The sequence below is a fragment of the Erythrolamprus reginae genome, chromosome 3 (genome assembly GCF_031021105.1).
Source record: "Erythrolamprus reginae isolate rEryReg1 chromosome 3, rEryReg1.hap1, whole genome shotgun sequence".
Classification (NCBI taxonomy): Eukaryota; Metazoa; Chordata; class Lepidosauria; order Squamata; family Dipsadidae; genus Erythrolamprus; species Erythrolamprus reginae.
In genome coordinates this window covers 167,768,649-167,791,932 of record NC_091952.1, presented here as the reverse complement: position 1 = coordinate 167,791,932, position 23,284 = coordinate 167,768,649, and the positions used below count along the sequence as shown (strand labels likewise).

The window sequence follows — 23,284 nt, the reverse complement described above, 5'->3', positions numbered from 1 at the left end:
TAAATCTCTGTTTCTAGATTTTTATCACCTGAGCCGACTGGTTGCTTCCTGAAAAATGTCTCTGCTTCTTCTTCTTTTTTTGAGGCTTCTCTCATGGATGTACTCAGGGGTCTTAAGGCAGCCTCTTTAACAGAAGCCTACCATAGAAAGCTTTCAGCAAGATAAAGAGAGAGCTAAACACTTGCTTGTCCTCATTCTTCATTGTGGTGTCTGTGATTTGCACATGTGGATTTGTGCTTGCGGGAACTTCTTTATAACCCTCTACAATAGGTAGTTCTATGGAATCCTGCCCTCTGCGGGGCTCTTTAGCATCTGCCTAAACTGAAAGTAATTCTTTTCCTAGCACAATTCTCAAAGAATCTCTTTAGCAAGATTTATTGAGAAGAACGAGAGGGGTTTGCAAGAAAACCAGCATCTGAACTATTTCCCTTCTAAAATTCAGTATATCCCCAAGTACATTAGAACAAATGCTTCTTTCTTTTCTTCTTAAGTGCCTTACTGGGAGCTGGTAAAGTGACGGGTATGGAGGTTGTGAGGCAAATAGGTGCTGAGGCAGCGGATAGTTTTTTCAAGGCACACATGATATAGGAAATACTTTGTGATGTCTATTTTTCTTCATCACAGCCTGTTTATTTTTTCTTGTAAGACAGTGTATCATTTAGATACATAGTTCTAATTTCAAGGGTTTCCACCAGAGATGGTATTCAGCCGATTCAGACTGGTTCAGGCGAACTGGTAGTGGAAATTTTTAGTAGTTCAAATACTACCTCTGGTTGGCCCCGCCCCCGCCATTTCCTGTCCTATATTTCCTCGTTTTTTTAATCTCAGCTGATTCACATGGCAGAGCGATTAAGGCGCCTCAGCTCACCAGTGCTTACATCGAGGGTGGTCTTTGAGTTCTATGTGTCCAAAAATGCAGACACACGCAAAGCACTGTCTCAGAATCGGTGGAAAAAGATTTGGAATCCCACCACTGTTTTCCACCAGCCCTTCCTGATTCTGCATATTGTATGCTATATTGTGGTAGTAATAAACCCACTCCTGTTTATCCTTTCTTCTAAGATGTGTTAGAGTGGGGTTGTCCTATTCTGCCAATAGACCAAGCTCTGAGGCATATTTTTCGATTTTATTAATAATTCCATTGTGAGATTCCAAAGAAAAGATAGAAACATAGAAACATAAAAGACTGACGGGCATCTAGTCTGCCCATATACTATTTTCTGTATTTTATCTTAGGATGGATATATGTTTATCCCAGGCATGTTTAAATTCAGGTACTGTGGATTTATCTACCACGTCTGCTGGAAGTTTGTTCCAAGGATCTACTACTCTTTCAGTGAAATAATATTTTCTCATGTTGCTTTTGATCTTTCCCCCAACTAACTTCAGATTGTGTCCCCTTGTTCTTGTGTTCACTTTCCTATTAAAAACAGATGAAGGATGTTTCCTCATCAAGACTCATGTTTTCCATGCATTCAAGAAGACGTTGATTCCTTAGCAAAATACCATTCTCTTTTTCTCTCTCTGAAGGAAGCCCTGCAAAAAATCAGACAGAAGAATACCATGCGACGGGAAGTAACAGTTGAGCTGAGCAGCCAAGGATTCTGGAAGACGGGAATTCGTTCTGATGTCTGCCAGGTGAGTTGAAGTTCCTTTTGTCTTCCTAGGGGATGGTGAAAGTCAGTTTTAACTAAGGGTCTTTCAAACCTGCGGAATACAAATAAGGAGAAACATGGCTCCCATAGTCTCAAAATTCAACAAATCTTCTATTGCAGATCTAATCCTCGAGAGCCCCAATATCTCTTGCATTTTTTTGCTGCGGTAAACGGAAGGTTTTGCATAGGGCAGTGTTTCCCAACTTTGGCAACTTGAAGATATTTGGACTTCAACTCCCAGAATCCCCCAGCCAGCAAATGCTGGCTGGGGAGTTCTGGGAGTTGAAGTCCAGATATCTTCAAGTTGCCAAGGTTGGGAAACACTGGCATAGGGTACTCATCATTCTGTTTCCTTTCAGAATACAGTGATCCCCCGCTCGTTGCGAGGGTTCCGTTCCAGGACCCCCCGCAACGAGCGGGTTTTCGCGAAGTAGCGCTGCGGAAGTAAAAACACCATCTGCGCATGTGCAGATGGTGTTTTAAACTTCCGCAGCGCTAGCGAGGAGCCGAAGATTGGGGGGCGGCGCGGCTCTTTTAAAACATCGCCGCCGACATGGGGGGCTCGCTAGCACCCCCCCAAACCCCCAACCCGGGTTTGGGGGGGTGCTAGCAAGCCCCCCATGTCGGCGGCAATGTTTTAAAAGAGCTGCGCCGCCCCCCAATCTTCGGCTCCTCAGCGGCGAGCGAGCGAAGCCAAGCCGGCAGCAATGTCGCCGCCGCTGCAGCCAACGCGCGCTACGATCTTCCGGGCCAGCCAGGCTCAGTCACGGAAGGCAGCCGCTGGGCCGAGAGGAGCCGGGCTTGATCCGCTGAGCCTGGCAGCGAGGAGTTTCCCCACCGCCCACGCAAACTCCTCGCTGCCGCTCACCCGCCCTTCGCCTGCCCACGCCGTTCGCTCCCGATCTTCCGGGCCAGCCAGGCTCAGTGACGGAAGGCAGCCGCTTGGCCCGGGATGCTGGGCCGAGAGGAGCCGGGCTTGATCTGCTGAGCCTGGCTGGCCCGGAAGATCGTAGCACGCGTTGGCTGCAGTGGCGGCGACATTGCTGCCGGCTTGGCTTCGCTCGCCGCTGCAGCCAACGCGCGCTACGATCTTCCGGGCCAGCCAGGCTCAGCGGATCAAGCCCGGCTCCTCTCGGCCCAGCATCCCGGGCCAAGCGGCTGCCTTCCGTCACTGAGCCTAGCTGGCCCGGAAGATCTGGAGCGAACGGCGTGGGCAGGCGAAGGGCGGGCGAGCGGCAGCGAGGAGTTTGCGTGGGCGGTGGGGAAACTCCTCGCTGATGCCAGCAAGAGGGGGAAGACCCAGGGAAGCCGCCCAGCAGCTGATCTCCCGGTTGCCATCTACGCATGCGTGCCCATAGAAAAAAAGGGCACGCATGCGTAGATGGTATTTTGACTTCCGGGTTGAAAAATCGCAAATTACCCTGTTCGCAATGGTCGGGGACGCAATAACCGGGGGATCACTGTAGTCCTAAAGAATACCTATATGGTTGCTCACAAACCATTGATTTGTGAGCAATTCCTTGTCACATAATCAATCAAACTTCAGAAAAGTGCAGATATAAGGTACATATACTTCTGGTATTTCTGGACCAGCCCACAGCTGGCAGTAGAAAGGAAAATGTGTATGAAAGCAGAGAGTTTCAATCTTGTTTAACTATCTTTTTTATTTTTTTTTATTCTTGGTTGTTTTGAAACTGAGATGTACACAGTGGAATTGTATCCGTGATATTATCCCTCTCGGTCCCTCAATGTTTTCCTTTTTATATGTAGCTTTTGTTTTTGATGAATAAATGTTCTAATGCAAAATCTATGTCAAACAGCATCTTTCTGTCTTTTAGCACTTACATTGTTCATGGCCTTGAAATCCTTTGCAGCTCATCCAGCGAAATGTTCTTGTTCTTTTTATTGTGAAGGACAGCAACGTACCAAGTGGCTGTGGATCTGCTCTATTGCAGAATCCATGGCTTTTGAGAGAAAACTAGATAAAATATACCCATATGGTATATTCATATATTCCCCCAAGATGTCAAAGGAGAAAGTGTATCTAATGCGATGGGAGAATTTAGACAAACAAAACAAGCAGCAATAGAAAGCGCTCAGGCAGTAATAGTTTTGGGTTGGAAGGATGCGACAAAATGGACAATGCAAAATTGGTATAGGTACATGGTGGACCATATTCAATTTGAAATTATGGATAAAAGGATAAATTCGGATAATGAAACTGAATTGGGACAACTGATGGGAAGGTGGGACAAGGTAAGACGATATATGATGAGCAGAATCCGAGACCAAGCTACAAGAAATAAATTGGAATCACTCTATAATATATAAATAGATATATTGCTCTTGGGTCAAGTGGCCTATATAAGAAACACCCTCGATTTGGTGGTGGGGAATGTGTGTGTGTGTCTGGGTGGTGGGCACATTTCACTATGCACTGTTTTATGTTGTGTGTATTAAACTTGTTAAAAATTAATAAAAATAATTTATTAAAAAAAAGGAGAAAGTGTATCTTTACATGGGTCTGTGTGTCTGTGTGGCATGCACCATGTGTGTATTTTGTCTGTGTGTATCATATTGATATCTATGCTGCTTCCTGCCAGATTAAAACTACAGTTAAATGTGTAGTGAGACTGTGAGCATGAGCATATTACACAGTGGTTGAAAGTTATTGCTGTAGTATTTTTTTCTTTCTTGCCCAGTGGTTCAGGATTAGAGTTTCAATTTAATAAATTTGAAGTGTCCCTGCGTTCAACATGCTGCTAACAAAATACTTGGGGCACGGTCCCTGGGCATGATGGTTGCAGAGTTTTCACAGACAAGATTTCAGTAAATAACATACTGCTTTGCATTTTCACTGGCTCATTGGACAGACAGCACAGCAAGGCAAGTGAAGAACTTAGGGGTTTAGGCATACAGTATAAGCTGCATCTCAAAAGCTCTTCTCTTCCCACCTTGCTAGTTCCCTTGAGAACCCCCATGTAAATGAATAATCCCTGGTGTTATCCAAACTTCAACTTGGCCTGGGTTCTAGATTGCATGCTTGAATGGTGAAGGTCTTGACCACCTTCTGTTTAGCATCTTCTGAAAACTGCTATCACTTCCCCTTGATTTCCCCGCAAACTGGACTTCTCAGTTCTTTTTATCTCTTTGGCCTACTAATCAATTTATTGTTATATTTTTATGTTCCAGTTTGTCTGAATACTTTTTAAAGCAGAGTGCTAAGAACAGTACTCAATAAGGGGGGTCTCATTATTATTATTATTATTATTATTATTATTATTATTAATTGTATTTGTATGCCGCCCCTCTCCGTACACTCGGGGCGGCTAACAACAATGATAAAAACAGCATGTAACCATCCAATACTAAAACAACTAAAAACCCTTATTATAAAACCAAACATACACACAAATATACCATGCATAAATTGTAAAGGCCTAGGGGGAGGGAATATCTCAGTTCCCCCATGCCTGATGGCAGAGGGGGGGTTTAAGGAGCTTACGAAAGGCGAGGAGGGTGGGGGCAATTCTAATCTCTGGGGGGAGCTGGTTCCAGAGGGCCGGGGCTGCCACAGAGAAGGCTCTTCCCCGCCAAACGACATTGTTTAGTTGTCGGGACTCGGAGAAGGCCCACTCTGTGGGACCTAACTGGTCGCTGGGATTCGTGCAGCTCACTAATATGCTATTGCTTCCTTTGATTTAGAAGCCCTATGTTAATTATCCAAAATATTATTTGTTACGATTGAATATTTGTATATGTATAAAAACATTTAACAGTCAATGATGTTCTGTTTTCCCTGTTTCTAAAACTGTGTGCTTATCAGTTCTCATTTCCATAATGTGAGCCCTTAGATCAGGGATGTCAAACTCGCATCGTCACAGTGTCATCACATGATACGTGGTGACTTTTTTTCTCTTTGCTAAGCCGGGTGTAGGTGTGACCAACCATGTGACGCATCCGACCCATGGGCTGCGAGTGTCAGGCTGAAGCCATCATTTTGAGTTGAAGACTTTGGCCTGCCACAAATAGAATAGTACTGTGGGAATTGTACAACGAGTTGATACTCTTGCCTTAGATCAATATGTACAGAAGCTCTAGAGTTCCATTCAAGTGGTCAATTACCCCAATGAATATACTGTAGGATTTAGATGAATTCTACAGTTCATCATTTTTATCTTCTGTAAATGTGTAGGGGTGGGGGTGTTGGGAAGTGAATTAGAAATAACATTTTGTCGGACAGCTCTGAGAATAAATTGTTACATTTTGAATTTAATTTAAGGCGATAAGGAGGTAAGCAATGAACTCTCCTATCTAAGATGGATCTGTACCAACTAATTTACTACATAATGTAAAAACTTAGTTCTCCCTGCTTTATCACATACATATCTTGTTGGTATAATGTACTGCTCTTTTTCAAAGCCCTTGTAAAAACTATGGATGTGCTTATAATAGCTGCAGCGTATATTATGAATGTAAAGAAGTGGCTAAAAGCAGTGTTTAAGGATATTGTTGCATTCAAGGATTTTCTAGCTTGAATTGTGATGATTCTTTCTCTAGCATGCCATGATGCTTCCCGTCCTAACACACCACATCCGTTACCATCAGTGTCTGATGCATTTGGACAGACTAATAGGCTACATTTTTAAAGAACGGTGCTTATTGCAGGTGAGTTCATGTTGACAATCATATACTTCAATAGGACTACTGTACCAAGTTGGGATAAAATGAAAGGAACGGGAAAGGAATGTATTGGTATCTTCCTAATGCTGTTTAAATCCATTTAGAAACATAGAAACATAGAAGACTGACGACATAAAAAGACCTCATGTTTGTTTATGTTTATGTTTATTTAGATTTGCATGCCGCCCCTCTCCGCAGACTCGGTCCATCTAGTCTGCCCTTATACTATTTCCTGTATTTCATCTTACAATGGATATATGTTTATCCCAGGCATGTTTAAATTCAGCTACTGTGGATTTATCAACCACGTCTGCTGGAAGTTTGTTCCAAGGATCTACTACTCTTTCTCATGTTGCTTTTGATCTTTCCCCCAACTAACTTCAGATTGTGTCTCCTTGTTCTTGTGTTCACTTTCCTATTAAAAACACTTCCCTCCTGAACCTTATTTAACCCTTTAACATATTTAAATGTTTCGATCATGTCCCCCCTTTTCCTTCTGTCCTCCAGACTATACAGATTGAGTTCATTAAGTCTTTCCTGATACGTTTTATGCTTAAGACCTTCCACCATTCTTGTAGCCCGTCTTTGGACCCGTTCAATTTTGTCAATATCTTTTTGTAGGTGAGGTCTCCAGAACTGAACACAGTACTCCAAATGTGGTCTCACTAGCGCTCTATATAAGGGGATCACAATCTCCCTCTTCCTGCTTGTTATACCTCTAGCTATGCAGCCAAGCATCCTACTTGCTTTTCCTACTGCCCGACCACACTGCTCACCCATTTTGAGACTGTCAGAAATCACTACCCCTAAATCCTTCTCTTCTGAAGTTTTTTCTAACACAGAACTGCCAATGCAATACTCAGATTGAGGATTCCTTTTCCCCAAGTGCATTATTTTACATTTGGAAACATTAAACTGCATTTTCCATTGCTTTGACCATTTATATAGTAAAGCTAAATCATTCACCATATTACCGACCCCTCCAGGAATATCAACCCTATTGCACACTTTAGAGTCGTCGGCAAATAGGCAAACCTTCCCTACCAAACCTTCCCCTATGTCACTCACAAACATATTTGCCCAAATACGAGTGCCCTCCAACTCCAGGCTCCAATAATCCAATCCATTCAGGGAGATTTCTGTAGATAATAGAGCCTAGATCCTAAGAGTTTAGCTTGGAAACAGGAAGTAAGTGAGGTAGTTGGAAACTACCAACACAGTGGATCTAACTGGGCTTTGAGCATGGTCTGAACAATGATTGATTAGATAGGGAAAAAAATGGAATAGGAATGTAGAATCAAGGACAGCAACATGATATGGTAAAGTTTTAAAATTGTAAATATTTTTAATATTAAAAACAATAAAAGGTTGTCAATAAAAAGATTTCAGCAATGTTATCCAAAGAACAAATTTCCAAGAAAATTTGGAAAACCATGAATGAGTCACTCTGACACTGAACCTAGTTAAATTTCTCCGGGGTTTCACTGTACATTTGAATTAACATTGTTCATTGTGCTTAAGTTTGATTTTGGGATTCTGCTTTTCAGCTTGCCATGACTCACCCAAGCCATCACTTGAACTTTGGAATGAATCCAGACCATGCCAGAAATTCCTTATCAAATTGTGGGATTCGGCAACCCAAATATGGGGATAGGAAAGTTCATCATATGCATATGAGGAAGAAAGGTCAGTTTGATTGTCTTTCCTGTTGCCATTTATTTATTAATTTAATTAATAATTAAATTAATTTATTTTATTTATTTTATTTATTTTATTTATTTTATTTATTTTACTTTATTTATTTATTTATTTTATTTATTTTATTTATTTATTTTATTTATTTTATTTATTTATTTATTCATTCATTCATTCATTCATTCATTTATTTAATTTGTATGCCGCCCCTCTCCGTAGACTTTCCTCCTCCGATGTGAGCATTGAAGTTGCTTGCCAGGGTTCTTCATTTGAGCCTTTTTTATTTATTAAATTTTTATTAAAAAGCAAGTTGGAGAAGCAGAATATTTATTGTTTCTTCATAAATATCCTCCCTGTAATTATCAGACCACAGCGGTACCTTGGTACTCAACTGCTTTGAAATTCATTGAATTTGGTACTAAATCCATTTTGAGATGAGAATTTTATCCTGGTAACTCATCATTTGTTTGGTACTAAACACACAAGCTATCTAGAACTTGTCGATGTTAGCGGCTTTAGGACTTACTGCATTATTTCTTATAGGAAAAATGTGATACTCGTCATTTTGGGTACTGATTAACCAATTAACAATGAGTATTGAGGTACCATTGTATATTAGACCAGAGGAAACTATCTTATCAGACTGAAAGGAAGCTACAATATTGAATATATGAATACATTTTTAAATGTGATGTATTTTACAGGTATAAACACTTTGATCAATATTATGTCACGTCTTGGTCAAGAGGATCCAACTCCTTCCAGGTATGTGTAACATTTCCCTCCTACGGGGTATAAGAACGATGCATTACAAGTGTGTGGCCGTGATATTCATATAATTGAATTAATAGGGATATGGTGCATTTATGAGTGTAAAATAGTGTAAAATGCTGGAAAAGATACAGGTTCACAAATGCAGAAGGACAGCTGGTTCTGTACAAACAAGGATTTGCAACTCAGGAGTCAGATTCAAGTAAAATCGACCAAAAACTAGTTGGTGGTTTATATCTTGACCTCTTTTGACTTAGTTGATCCTAAAAGGCAGAAATTATCCACCACTTGAATATTTTCATTGTCAATTCTAATATTTTGTACTATTTCAAATACTCAAAGTACATCAAAATTTCTGGCTAATGGCCATACCCAACCATCATTTAATAAATAATACTATGTTCACAACTGCTGAGAAATTCTGGTCTAAGAGGTCTAACTAGGCAGGGCTATAAGCTATGTGACATTTGCAGAGATTAAGGGAAAGAATGAATTCTAGTTGAAGTATGAAGTCCTGAAGATGTCAAGTCACATGACTTTATAAGTCAAAATTATCCCTTTGAATTGCAACAAGAAATCTGTTGGTAACCAATACAGGGCAGAACCGCATAGGTGTAAGGCAGTGAAGGGCTCCTTGTTGCTGGCGCTACCGGTGTGCTCCTGGTGATTGGCGCATGCATGCACACATCTGGAGATTTGGCTTCTGCGCATGTGCAGGAAGTGAAATCTTGCACGAGGATGGTCGCACGCATGAGATTTCACCAATTTTTGGTGATTTGTTTGCTTTCACGCATGGACGGCAAAATGTCCCCCGCGTGAGCATCCTCGTGCAAGATTTATCTTCCTGCACATGTGCAGAAGCCAAATCTTCTGCGGTCGCTTGCGTATGCATCTCCATTTTTCCTACCAGGACGGTGTACCAGATCATCCATGCTGCACCCCAATATTGGTGTAAGGTGAACATGATGCTCCCACCATTTTGGTCTTCTTGAAGGATATCAAACCCTGGCTTTGCTGTTGGCCTGGGGCCCTGAAGTGGGCGTTCACTGCTGGAGGTGGCTGATGGAATAAGAAGATGTCATCCCCATTGCATCTGTCTTTTGATTCTGGTTTTAGTATAGTTTTAAAATAATAATCCAATTTAATCTTTAGATATTTAAATAATCTTTACTTACGGTATTTTATAACTTGTAAGCTTATAGGGGAGGTGGGTGGGAGAATGAATGAATGAATGAATGAATGAATGAATGAATGAATGAAATTAGTGACTAGCACAAGTCAATACATGGAACACTGCTTTTAGCCAATTGTGTTTTTTATATGGGCTTCGGTTCCGTTGTTTGGTGTGGTGATAAGGTCAGTACGCTGATGATACCCAGCTTTACATCTCCACCCCATGTCCAGTCAACGAAGCGGTGGAAGTGATGTGCCGGTGCCTGGAGGCTGTTGGGGCCTGGATGGGTGTCAACAGACTCAAACTCAACCCGGATAAGACGGAGTGGCTGTGGGTTTTACCTCCCAAGGACAATTCCATCTGTCCTTCCATTACCCTGGGGGGGGGGAATTATTGACCCCCTCGGAGAGGGTCCGCAACTTGGGCGTCCTCCTCGATCCACAGCTCACATTAGAGAACCACCTTTCAGCTGTGGCGAGGGGGGCGTTTGCCCAGGTTCGCCTGGTGCACCAGTTGCGACCCTATCTGGACCGGGACTCACTGCTCACAGTCACTCATGCCCTCATCACCTCGAGGTTCGACTACTGTAATGCTCTCTACATGGGGCTACCTTTGAAAAGTGTTCGGAAACTTCAGATCGTGCAGAATGCAGCTGCGAGAGCAGTCATGGGCCTACCTAGGTATGCCCATGTTTCACCAACACTCCGCAGTCTGCATTGGTTGCCGATCAACTTCCGGTCACAATTCAAAGTGTTGGTTATGACCTTTAAAGCCCTTCATGGCACTGGACCAGAATATCTCCGAGACCGTCTGCTGCCGCACGAATCCCAGCGACCGATTAGGTCCCACAGAGTGGGCCTTCTCCGGGTCCCGTCAACTAAACAATGTCGGTTGGCGGGACCCAGGGGAAGAGCTTTCTCTGTGGCGGCCCCGGCCCTCTGGAACCAACTCCCCCCGGAGATTAGAACTGCCCCTACTCTCCTTGCCTTTCGTAAGCTCCTTAAGACCCATCTGTGTCGTCAGGCATGGGGGAACTGAGACATCTCCCCCGGGCATATACAATTTATGAATGGTATGTGTGTATGTATGTGTGTTTAGAAAATGGGTTTTTTAAAATGTTTTTAGTAGAAATTTAGATTTGTTGTAAATTGTTTTTTTCACTTTGTTGTGAGCCGCCCCGAGTCTGCGGAGAGGGGCGTCATACAAATCTAAATAAACATAAACATAAACAAACACCTGTCAGCATAGTTGTGTGGTACTGCTGTAGAATGATGCTCCTAGAGCAGTGGTGGCGAATCTATGGCATGCGGAGCTATATCTGCCGGCACACGAACTCTTGCCCTAGCTCAGCTCCAGCGCTCATGTGCACTCTGGCCAGCTGATCTTTAGCTTGCGTTGAGGCTGTGGGAGGGCATTTTCAGCCACCGATGGGACATTTTCACCCTCGCCAGGCTGCAAGAAAGCCTCTGGAGCTTGGGAGGGCGAAAAAAGGGCCTACCTGGTCCATCAGAAGTCGGGAAATGGGGGAGCGGAAAGGTCCGTGCATGCAAAAGTGGGCAGGGCAGCATGAGGGGTGTCATGTGCACATGTGCAGACGGCAGGGAGCATTGAATTATGGGTGTGGGCACTCATGCATACGCGATAGAGTGCACACACATGGATTTTTATCACCCAAGGAAAAAAAGGTTTGCCATCACTGTCCCAGAGCTTCTTTTCTTATGACGTATGGGGAGAACTGGGGGCTAGAGGATATTCCAGTGCTGATATATTCCATGTGGAATTTCTATTTCAGGCAGCCCTGACAATTTCGAATTTCTATGGTCTTTGCTTTTTACTCTAAATAATTAAGATAGCAGAGTACATTACAATTTTGTATTATTTCCTTACTGCCTATTGTTTCCAATATTCCGATAAAGATATTTTTCTCCAGATCAGTTTTTACTTTCTTTCATTAGTTTTCTTCATATGCTCAAACCGCATAAAGTAGAATAGATTTCTCATAAAGTATTATAGCCCAAATACTTGTGCAGACAAATCATATCCATATAGCATAGGAACATTTCCAGAAATGTTTATAATTCAGAATTTAATGGGAAGCCTGCCTTTCAGTTTGTGTGGAGAGCTGAATTTTATAGATTGTGTTTCATTCTTAGGGTATATCCGACAACACAGTGTAATTACAGCAGTGTCATATATACTCCCGTGGAATGATTTTGATGCTGTTTGTTCTCCTTTTTCTCCACAGAAAATTACAGTATATTTAAATCAAATCTTTACTCCCTCCCCTCATTCTTAATTACATTCAATCTGTAGTTAATTACTTTTAATCTTTTCTGGGGGTGGGGTTGGAGAGAGAGAAATAAAGAGATCTGGTATGTGTAATGTACAAGTGAATTGTATATCATAAATTGGCATGCCATTCAAATCTTAATGTAAGGTCCTGGCTGTGCTTAAACTGTGATATTTAAGACTGAATTCTGATATATGGTCTGTAAATTATTGATAATGTTGTTAATCATGGGGAGGGCTAAGGACCTGTGCAATCTTTTAAATTCCACCTCAGATTTTTTTTTAAAAAAAATCCATTGTTTAGTTGCATTGGAAACTACTATACATCAAGTCCAAATAGTGATTCATTTAGACTTGTTTCATTGACAATAACTGGCAGTGGATTTGGGGCAGCATTTTGCATGAGAATCCCTGCTCTGTGGTCCTTCATTTAAACTTCTGTATCTTGAATGCCAGCAGCAGGAACCACCATCATCTTTCTCGCATAACAATGATGACCCAAGATCTAGATTGAATTTTTGGTTTATTTTCCATATGCCTTTCCCAAGCTCCACGTGTTATTTTTCATATATGTCCATCTTGGGTCCAGATATTTCAGCTGGCTTTGCTAGTTAATTGTGGGTGACAGAAACTACTCACCAGCTACCCCCCAAGGACTCTTAGAGTGAAGTAGCAGAAAGCTGGATTTACAATATATGTGTTTATTCCACTCTCTGCCCTCAAGCCATGATGCCACTTTTGCAATCTGATGGAAGAAATAATCCTAATTTGCAATCCTAGTTATCTATGTAGCCCCATCAGAAGTTTAAAAGTGTATTACTATGAATTGACCATTTTTTAAAACCTTGATTACCATAATTGAATCTCTGATCACCAATGGCAATCTTTTTTTTTTTTTTTTGGGGGGGGGGAGGGATATTTCCTGGTCCTGCTTTCAGTATTTTGCTTTCCTGCACAATAATATTTAGAGACCTATTGGTCTCCTTGGCTGGAGGCAGGGGTGGGCTACTGCCCTGATGGAGGGGGGGGACACACAGTGGGGTAGCAAAAATGGAGCTCCACCCCAGAGCACCCAATTTGCACTGAAAGATATTGAAAGAAAATGCAGGATGTCCTGCCACATTGGTAGTAAAAATTTTGGTGGCCCTCCACTGGCTGTAGGTCTGACTATTTCCTTCTTGTTCAAAAGACAAGGAGACCCCCTAAGAACTCTGCAAGCATCTAAATAGAAATGTAGGAAAAGCTTCCTTCCTTTAGGGTCATTGGGTTCTTAATTGGTTCCGGCACGAGGTTCTTAAGGTGAAAAGTTTGTAAGATGAAACAATGTTTCCCATAGGAATCAATGGAAAAGTGATTAATGCGTCCAAGCCCAAAATTCACCCCTTTTGCCAGCCGAAGTGCCCATTTTTGCGCTGCTGGGATTCCCCTGAGGGTCCCCTCCATGGGAAACCCCACCTCTGGACCTCTGTGTTTTTGCGATGCTGTGATTTCAGTGAGGCTCCCCTCACTGGGAAACCCCACCTCCGGACTTCTGTTGCCAGTGAAGTGCCCGTTTTTGCACTGCTGGGATTCCCCTGCTGGGATTCCCATGCAGCATCGCAAAAACACGGAAGTCCGGAGGTGGGGTTTCCCATTGAGGGGAGCCTCAGGAGAATCCCAGCAGCGCAAAAATGGGTGCTTCTCTGGCAACGGAAGTCCAGAGGTGGGGCATCCCAGCAGCGGCGGTGGGTTTGTGGGGGGAAAATAGTTTGTAAGAAGGGGCAAACAAATCTTAAACCCCGGGTTTGTATCTCTAAAAGTTTGTATGACAAGGCGTTTGTAAGACGAGGTATCAATGTACTGCATTTTCTCCACGGCCCGGCAAGTATTTTCAAAGTTTCAGGCAGTAGTTCTTTCCTAGAGAGAAATGCTAAGGATTGAATGTGTAATGTTTTGCATGCAAAGCATGTTGTCCCCTCGTAAGCTGTAATCCTGCTTGTACCTAGAGAATAAAAACGCTGAAGAAGACGAAGGGTCAGGCAGGCTCACCATTATAGCTGTTTCAAGAAACAGCAAGCTCCCTGCAAGGTGCTTTTCTTTTTTGTGTGCCTGGCACCAAGAGTCTATAGATGGCCTAGGGGGAGGCATTTCTTTTAAATCATTTGACAGGCATAACAGCACACGCAAAAGTCCCTCGCAGCAGGCTTTTGCACGTCATTATCCTCTCTTTTACTAATCAGTCAACACAAAATTATAATCTGCCTTATTACCTTTCAGGCCGCCTGTGGCTTTTGTATGGTGGAGGAGAAGCCCAGATATTCACTGTTGTGCATCGGGAATTCAGAATTCCGAAAGATAAACTGCGGGAGGCTAACTTTCTTTGCTTATTGCCCAAAGAAGTGATGGGTAGCTGTTTTCCATCAACAATGTCACGTAAGACTGCAAGAATCGCTCTTAATCGTCTTTGCATTCCTTTGCAGAATTAACCACAACGAACGCTTGGAATTTTTGGGAGATGCTGTGGTTGAGTTTTTAACTAGGTAAGTCTTTGCGTTCACGTCCGAGACCTGCTTCTGCCATATAATAAATCATCCTTTTCTCACCCCTTAATCCCATTTAGTCAACCGAGAACAGATAGGCCACCCTCAAAAGATGCTGTACAGCAACAAATTCTAGCATACCTTTTGTGTTAGTGGTTGGAGACTTGGAATATAACTCATTAAATTAGAGGAGAAATTGTGGTCCAACACTGTTTTAAACCTACACAATATATCTGTGGCCAGTGGGTTTTTTGGTACGATTTCAGTATTGTTAACAAGAAAACTTACTGACCTCCAAATCTGTACCTTTTACAAAATTACACAGTATTTCTGATGTGCCAAGCATTTAATATTTTGAGTTGAGTTTACATATTTTGACCATTGCTCGGTTTCCCTTAGAGATAGGAAATGGAAACTGGTTGATAGTGATTTCTGTATCATTATTTCTGCCCTGCCCCACCCTTTCATTGATTGAAGCACCAGGTACATTTTCCCTCACCTTGTCTAATGAACCAAGTGCCTTCAAATCTAGTTGGGCCTACATTCTGAATTGACCTAGGTCTCTCTCTAAGTATTGTCGCAAATACTAGTCAACTGTTGGAATTTTGTTAGGATGGTCCAGAAAATAGTTAAATTAAAAAGTAGGCTTTCCTTACATATCCTGTCGTTCAAGAAATAATCATAGAAAGAATTGGATTCATTTAAAAATGTAACTGAAAGTTGGTTTTATTTTATAAAGAGAGGGAAGATCTGATCCATCCAATTTTGGTCATCACAATATAAAAAATATGTTGAGATTCTAGAAAGAGTGCAGACAAGAGCAACAATATAATTAGGGGGACTGAAGGCTAAAACATATTTTTAAAATGTCTGCAAGATTTGGTTATGTCTAGTTTAATGAAATAAAGGATTAGGGGTGATATGGCAGCAGTATTCCAATATCTAAGGGGCTGCCACAAAGAAGAGGGAGTAAAGCTATTCTCCAAAGCAACTGAGGACAGGATAACAAGCAATGTATGGAAACTAAGCAGGGAGAAAACCAACCTTGAACTAAGGAGAAATTTCCTGACAGAACAATTAATCAGTGGAATGACTTGCCTCCAGATGTTATGAGTGCTCCAATACTGGATGTTTGTTTGTTTGTTTGTTTACTTATTATTTATTTATTTGTTTGTTTATTAGAGTTGGAAGGGGCCTTGTAGGACATCTAGTCCAACCCCCTGCTCGAGCAGGAGACCCTACAACACCCGAAACAAATGACAGTCAAATCTCCTCTTGAAAGTCTCAAGTGTTGGAGCATTCACAACCTCCGCAGGCAGTTCCATTGGTTGATCGCTCTCACTGTCAGAAAGTTCTTCCTTATTCCAGGTTGAATCTCTCTTTGGTCAGCTTCCATCCATTGTTCCTTGTCTGGCTTTCTGTTTGGAAAATAGCCTGACCCCCTCCTCTCTGTAGCAGCCCCTCAAGTATCGGAAGACTACTATCATGTGTCCCCTGGTCCTTCTCTTCGCTAGATTATCCATGCCCAATTCCTGCAACCTCTCTTTGTATGTTTTAGTTTCCAGTCCCCTTATCATCCTGGTTGCTCTCTTGTGCATTTTCTCCAGAGTTTCAATGTCTTTTTTGATTTTTGGTGGTTACCAAAACTTTTAAGAAGTTATCAGGCAACCATTTGTCTGAAATGGTAAGGGGTTTCCTATCAGACCAAAGGATCAGACTAGAAACATAGAAGACTGACGGCAGAAAAAGACCTCATGGTCCATCTAGTCTGCCCTTATACTATTTCCTGTATTTTATTTTACAATGGATATATGTTTATCCCAGGCATGTTTAAATTCAGTTACTGTGGATTTACCAACCACGTCTGCTGGAAGTTTGTTCCAAGGATCTACTACTCTTTCAGTGAAATAATATTTTCTCATGTTGCTTTTGATTTTTCCCCAACTAACTTCAGATTGTGTCCCCTTGTTCTTGTGTTCACTTTCCTATTAAAAACACTTCCCTCCTGAACCTTATTTAATCCTTTAACATATTTAAATGCTTCGATCATGTCCCCCCTTTTCCTTCTGTCCTCCAGACTATACAGATTGAGTTCATTAAGACTTTCCTAATAAGTTTTATGCTTAAGACCTTCCACCATTCTTGTAGCCTTTCTTTGGACTCATTCAATTTTGTCAATATCTTTTTGTAGGTGAAGTCTCCAGAACTGAACACAGTATTCCAAATGTATTCTCACCAGCGCTCTATATAGCGGGATCACAATCTCCCTCTTCCTGTTTGTTATACCTCTAGCTATGCAGCCAAGCATCCTACTTGCTTTTCCTACCGCCCGACCACACTGCTCACCCATTTTGAGACTGTCAGAAATCACTACCCCTAAATCCTTCTCTTCTGAAGTTTTTTCTAACACAGAACTGCCAATGCAATACTCAGATTGAGGGTTCCTTTTCCCCAGATCTCCAAGGTCTCTTCCAACTCTTGTTATTTGTTATTTAGACATGATACTAAGCTCAAGTTATAACAGAGCCAAGCCTTCCACCCCTATTGCTGTTATTTCCTTGGTGGCTGGAATAACACAGGTAAAATGATAGTCCTTTATTGTACCCTAGCCTTCATGCATTTCTTTTGTTTCTTTTTAAAAATATCCCTTCCCTTTCCCTTCCATTCTCTTTAAACTATTAATCTACAATTGGAGATTAGTGTCTTTTTTTGAAATGCCTAAAGCTGAAGAGCATTAGAAGACCCAAGAAGTGGTCTTCTTATCTCGATGGGATGCTTCCCAACTATTGGGGTTTTGCCTTGTCCTTTTTTATTGTCTCATTTCTTCCATCCATTGATTTCAGAATAATTGCTTTGCTACATGTTTGGATGTTACTGCAGAGGAGAATAAAAGAAGTCCATAGATATTTTTGAAGTTTAATGCCACATTCAGACCCAAAAAGCATACTGGAATGAAGTGAAAAGGCCCATGGTTACTCATAACTGTTTTGAGCAGTAGCTAGTTTAGGACCAAAATGATTTTAGGTTTATAGCCAGAAAAAAAAGATACCCTGTTTCCCCGATAGTAAGACACCCCCGATTGTAAGACGTATCGGGGGTTTCAGGGGGGTCGGCTAATATAAGCCGTACCCCGAAAGTAAGACATATGTCTTACTTTTGGGGAAACATGGGGGTATTGCCGGGGGGGGAGCCCGATGACGTCGCTTCCAAGCTCCCCGCGCGCCCCTCGCCTTCGCCTCGCTGCGGCGCCACCGCCTCTTCCCCGGTTTGGCAAAGCGAAGGATGGCGCTGGTCCGAAGCGAGCCGAGCGGGCGGCGGCTTGCAGTGAAGGCGCTCGTCCCAGCAACCGAGTCCTGCCGAGGCTCGGCTACAAGCGGCCAGCGAGGTCGACCGGCTCCGAGGCGAGCGGCCGGAGCTGCGCCCTCCTTCGCCCGCCTCCTTTCCGGCAGGCAGGTGGGGCTGCCCAACTGCGCAGAGCGGCTCCTCCCCTCCAGACACACGCTTCCCCGACACGCGTCTGCGGCTCCACGCGTGCACGCCGCTTGGAGCCCTGAGGTTGAACTTGGAAAAGGGCTCACGAGGCTCCTGTCCCGCGGCTGCCCTTCTGGACTCTGGGGAGATGCCTTCGGGAACGTGACCCTTTCAATTTTTTTCCAATATAAGACATACCCCGAAAGTAAGACGTAGTGGGGCTTTTGGGGGTAAAAAGAAAGTAAGACACTGTCTTACTTTCGGGGAAACACGGTATACAACTTTTGATATGGTGTCATCTTCTTATCATAGAAGTCCTTTATCTTTTGGCCTATAATTTCAAGTGTGATATAAGTTTCCAAGGAAACCCTGAAATATTTCTTCAAAGTCCATTATTCATTAATTCATTTTGCCTTTTTAGGAGCAGGCAGTCACATACATATATTCATATGGGTTTTTAAAAAGCAAATAAATCACTAGGATCACTAAGAGTCTTCCAGTTAATGGATGATCACTCAATCATTTTGGCTTTGTATGTTTTTCAAAAGTACTGAAAAATGACCCCCCAAAAAATTCCCATAAAATTGACATTTCATGGCTTAGTGAAAACAGCAGCTATTTTCTTGATAAGTGTTATTTGTGAGAGAAGGCAGTATAAAAAAAAATAAAAACCTGAAGAAACAGCTTTCAAAACCAATTTCAGATCTCAGCTGTGTTAGGAAAAATAGTTGTTTTATTTAAAGAGAGGCTCTAAAATATTGCAGCCTTACAGAGGAAAAAACTATAGTATCAATGCCTTCTAACAGTTACTTTGAAGGAGTAGTTTGGAGCTTTTGTCTGGTTTCTATTAAAAAGACATTTTTTAAAAAATCCTAAAAAATAATATATTTTGAATGACAGCTGATTTATGTAATGCCATCACATATCGCCATGTTGTACTATTTTTTTTCCATATATTTTCTTGAGACTTGAACATAGGCACGGTGAATATGTAACTTCTTCTAATGTAATTTCTGTGAATCACAAATAGTAGAATCCTCACCACAATGTTTCTGAAGTCAAAAGTCCAGCTCTAATGCCTATTTACTGAAGAGGAAGATCAGACAGGCAAATATGGGGAACATATATGGCCTGAGGGAATTTAATCTGCGAAAGATCTTCCCATCACCCTGCAAACTCACAGTTTTGTGAGTCTTTTCATAAACATCTCCTTTCCTCTAAGCAAGGGAATTTATCTCTCATCAAAGTCCCACTGCTTCATAACAATGCTACCAGTCTTGGGCTGCAAATATCAGACAATCATGGCACAACAGCATAAAGATACAGGAAACTATGAAGTGACTACAAGTTCACCAGGATCTTTTTTGTGTGTGTGTGTGTGTGTGTGTGTGTATGTGTGTGTGTATGAAAAGCTAAGACTGCTTACCTTGGACTTTCCATGGCTGACATAAATCCTCCAAGCTCACTCTTAAGAGCGTGAAGCTTGAATCTGTAAAATTATTTGAGAAGCAGGTCTTATCCTTTTTGGATATAGTCATTCTTTTGAGCAACCTTGCTTAGGTTCACACTATAGATTTATTAGGTTAAATATACTCGCAGATAAATCTCCATATAATGAGATTGAATTCAGGGCCATTTGCTTTGAAGGAACCGTGGCTAGGCCATGTCTCTGAAATTCTGCATTTTCATCCGATCATTTCTATAAAAACATGCAAAGAGGATGAATAAATGTTTTAAAGTCAGTTTTTCCCTAGGAATTAATGTATGAGTAAAGTTAGTGATGCTCTTATAGATTCAATGTTATCTATTTTTTTAAAAAACATTTATTTATCTCTATTCTTTTTTTTTAAAGAAGCTTTTAGTACATTGCAGAATTGTTCTAAAACTAAAACTCCTGAATTTAACACACGAAATTAGAGCCACAATACATCATGGGGTTTTTCTTTCTTTCTTTCTTTCTTTCTTTCTTTCTTTCTTTCTTTCTTTCTTTCTCTCTCTCTCTCTCTCTCTCCCTTCCTTCCTTCCTTCTTTCCTTCTTTCTTCCTCTCTCTCTCTCTCCCTCCCTCCCTTCACTCCCTCCCTTCCTTTCTTCCTTCAAGTCATGTTTTATTGACAGCACAAAGTATGAAAAAGTAAATAAAGAAATCCTTGTTCTTATTTTACTGGAATAAGTGGTATGAAAGCTACTTCCCTGTGGCTTCTTCTACTCCTTCAGTAATTAGATGAAAACGTCAAATGCATGACCTGTTATTCTACTCACTTCATCAGGAAGAGAGGGAAGAGGTAATAAATACTATTGATCATGGCATCTTTCTGGGTTGGTTGCAAGCATTAGGAGTGGGCAACAAGGTGCTGTGCTGGTTCACCAAGGCTGCTTCCAGTCATTGTTTATACAGGAAGGGAGGTCAGCTAATAGCCTCTGCTGTGGAGTGCTATAGGCTCCGTGCACTCTTCTCTCTTTTTTTATCAGTTACATGAAGCTGCTGGTTGATGCTATTCATTAGTTTAAGGCGGAGTATCATAAGTATGCAGATCATATCCTATTATATATCTCTGCTCTGGATCATCCAAGTGATACAGTGGAGGTCCTGTCTCATTGTCTGGAAGTTAAGGTCTGGATGAGGAACAACAGGCCTCAGTTCAATCTTAGTAAAATCAAATAGTTTTGTATGCTGGCACTCCTGGTTCTATGGAACTTCACTGCCTTGTTCTAGATGGGGTTGCACAGATCCTCTGTGCCATATGAAGGTCCTTCTGGACTCATAGTTCTTACCTGATGGCAAGGTGGCCTTTTTGCACAGTTTAGTTCGGTATGCCTGTTGCAGCTGTTCCTGGACTGGAGGAGCGGGGCATTCATAATCACCCATGTGATAATCCCAAATGGATTACTGCAAAGTGGTCTACATGGGGATGCCCTTGAAAAGGATTTGGAAGCTTCACCTGGTGCTGGTCATTTGGCATATGTGACACCTTTGTTCTGTTCTGTTGCTTTTCAGGGCCTGGGGCTGGGTTACTTATGGAAATACCTATCTTCAAGTCTACCCATCCTCTTAAATTTGATAGGAGAGGCCTACTTCAGTTCCCATTGGCAAGAAAGTATCCTATGTCAGGAGGACACTTTTTTTCCTGCAGTGTTTGTTGACTACCTCTGGAATCTCACCCACCAGAAATTAGCTTTGCTCTGATCCTTCTGTTCTTTTACTTAGGGAAAAAACTGTCTACCATTGAGTTGGGGTCTTGATATAAGGGTGGGCTTCTGTTGTGGCTTGTTTGAATGGCTAAGAGTCTTCTTGGTTGCTATTTTCATGATATTTCATTGCTTTTTAACTCTGGATGATTTTATTTCTTATTCTCTTTTAGCTGTGATGATCAAGAGACATGCATATGAGATGGGTGATTGTAAATTTACTAAATAAATAAATTAGGAAAGAATTGCATCACAGAGGTCTCTTCAATATTATGTCTGCCCAACTTTGTTTAAAAAAATATTGTCAAGAAAACCTTTTATTCTACTATACTGGAATAGTTTCAAGGCTGGTAGAGTTTAGAAATGCACACTACCACCTCTGCAGAGATCAGATGGAAGTAAATTTGGAATGGTTATTTCATTGACAGGAACATATATCAGCAGTAGAGAGTATACAGATCATTTTGTGTTTTTTATCTTTATTTCCAGTGTCCATCTGTACTATTTGTTCCCAAGCTTGGAGGAAGGAGGATTAGCAACATACCGTACTGCCATTGTTCAGAATCAACATCTTGCAATGCTGGCTAAGGTATATATAGTTATTGCATCTTAGTTTGTGATAATGTCTGGCTGATAAGTTGTTCTATCCCATCCCTTGCCCTTTTTGTATGTAATGACTTGCCTCCAGAAGTTATGACACAGGAAGTTTTAAAGAAGAAGAAATGGACAACCATTTGTCAAAATGGTATAGATTTCCCATCTCAGCAGGGGTTTGGACTAGAAGATCTTCAGGGTCCCTTCCAACTCTGCTATTCTGTTATTCTGTTCTGTTACTCAGAATAGTTTTCAGGATTTGAAAGTGGCCTAAAGCTGGTGCTTCTCAAGCGTTCCAATCATGAGACTTATTCTCCAATATTACCGCAAAGGTTTTGTTAGCTATAGGGGCAGAAAGGAGATAAAATGCTTTGTGTTGTGCAAAACTTGCAGTGGTCACAAGGAGTGTAATATATTCTGCGTTGTTGTTAAAATGAATAGGAAATACGTCAATTGCAGGAGAGTTTTCCAGTTTATGATTCAAAACATAAAATCTGGTTCCTCCTAATGTCTTGGTCCCAATTGATTGACTCTCCGGATTAGCCATTGCTTGTGATTCTAAAAATCTAAGCTACCTGGAAGACATCAAGGTATATTCTGAACCAATAAGTTGCAGGAATAGTGTGAGCTCTTTTGTACACAAGTCATATTTTTATGATCTGGTTCTATCAACCTGTTGAAAGACCTTAATAATTTCCATTATGTCCATGGAAAGTGATTGTGAATGAAGGTGCGTCTTTGCTAAGAAATGGCTGAAAGTGATGGGTATAATCAGTTTTCATTACAAACTCTTAAGACGAAATTACGTTCTTGGAAACTGGTAAAATATTTCCATAATGAAATGTTGGAATGCAAAACCTACTCTAAATAGATCAAATTGAAAAGGTCAGAACTGCCAAAGTGAGTTTGAGGAACTATGCAGTTGCCCTATTGATGACATGGTCTGATATTTCAGCCTTCAGAAGAGGCACTTGAAAGCTCCTAGTTGGGGCGCTAAAATATAAAGTTGGGTTTGGTAATGCAAGTAGTATATTTTCTTATAAGGGTTTTATTTTGGTTACATTGGTATTCCTCTCAACTCCATTAATGGGCTTCATTAGAAGTTCCTTCTTACCTGAGCCATTGCAGATTCATAGGGTCCCAGGTTTTATCACCCAGATGGAGTTGATTATGTAGGATGGGATGTTGGGGTGATCGACATGGGTTTATTAAGTTGCCAGAGGCTGTTATAGAGAGTCCCTGAATA

The 23,284-nt window shown here is 41.6% G+C and overlaps 1 protein-coding gene across 5 annotated transcripts in view; it reads left to right on the top strand.

Annotated features, from left to right (window-relative positions):
- The window catches only part of DROSHA (drosha ribonuclease III), a 133,493-nt gene that overhangs the window by 53,480 nt on the left and 56,729 nt on the right, over nt 1-23,284 (top strand). For all 5 annotated transcript variants that reach the window (XR_011558676.1, XM_070747122.1, XM_070747120.1 and 2 more), the window contains exons 16-21: nt 1,531-1,638; nt 6,216-6,323; nt 7,886-8,024; nt 8,738-8,798; nt 14,727-14,786; nt 21,934-22,033. Coding sequence is in view for 4 of the 5 variants with exons in the window: in XM_070747122.1 (XP_070603223.1) it covers nt 1,531-1,638; nt 6,216-6,323; nt 7,886-8,024; nt 8,738-8,798; nt 14,727-14,786; nt 21,934-22,033 (576 nt within the window). In the remaining variant the exon portion in view is untranslated. The remainder of the gene's footprint in view (nt 1-1,530; nt 1,639-6,215; nt 6,324-7,885; nt 8,025-8,737; nt 8,799-14,726; nt 14,787-21,933; nt 22,034-23,284) is intronic.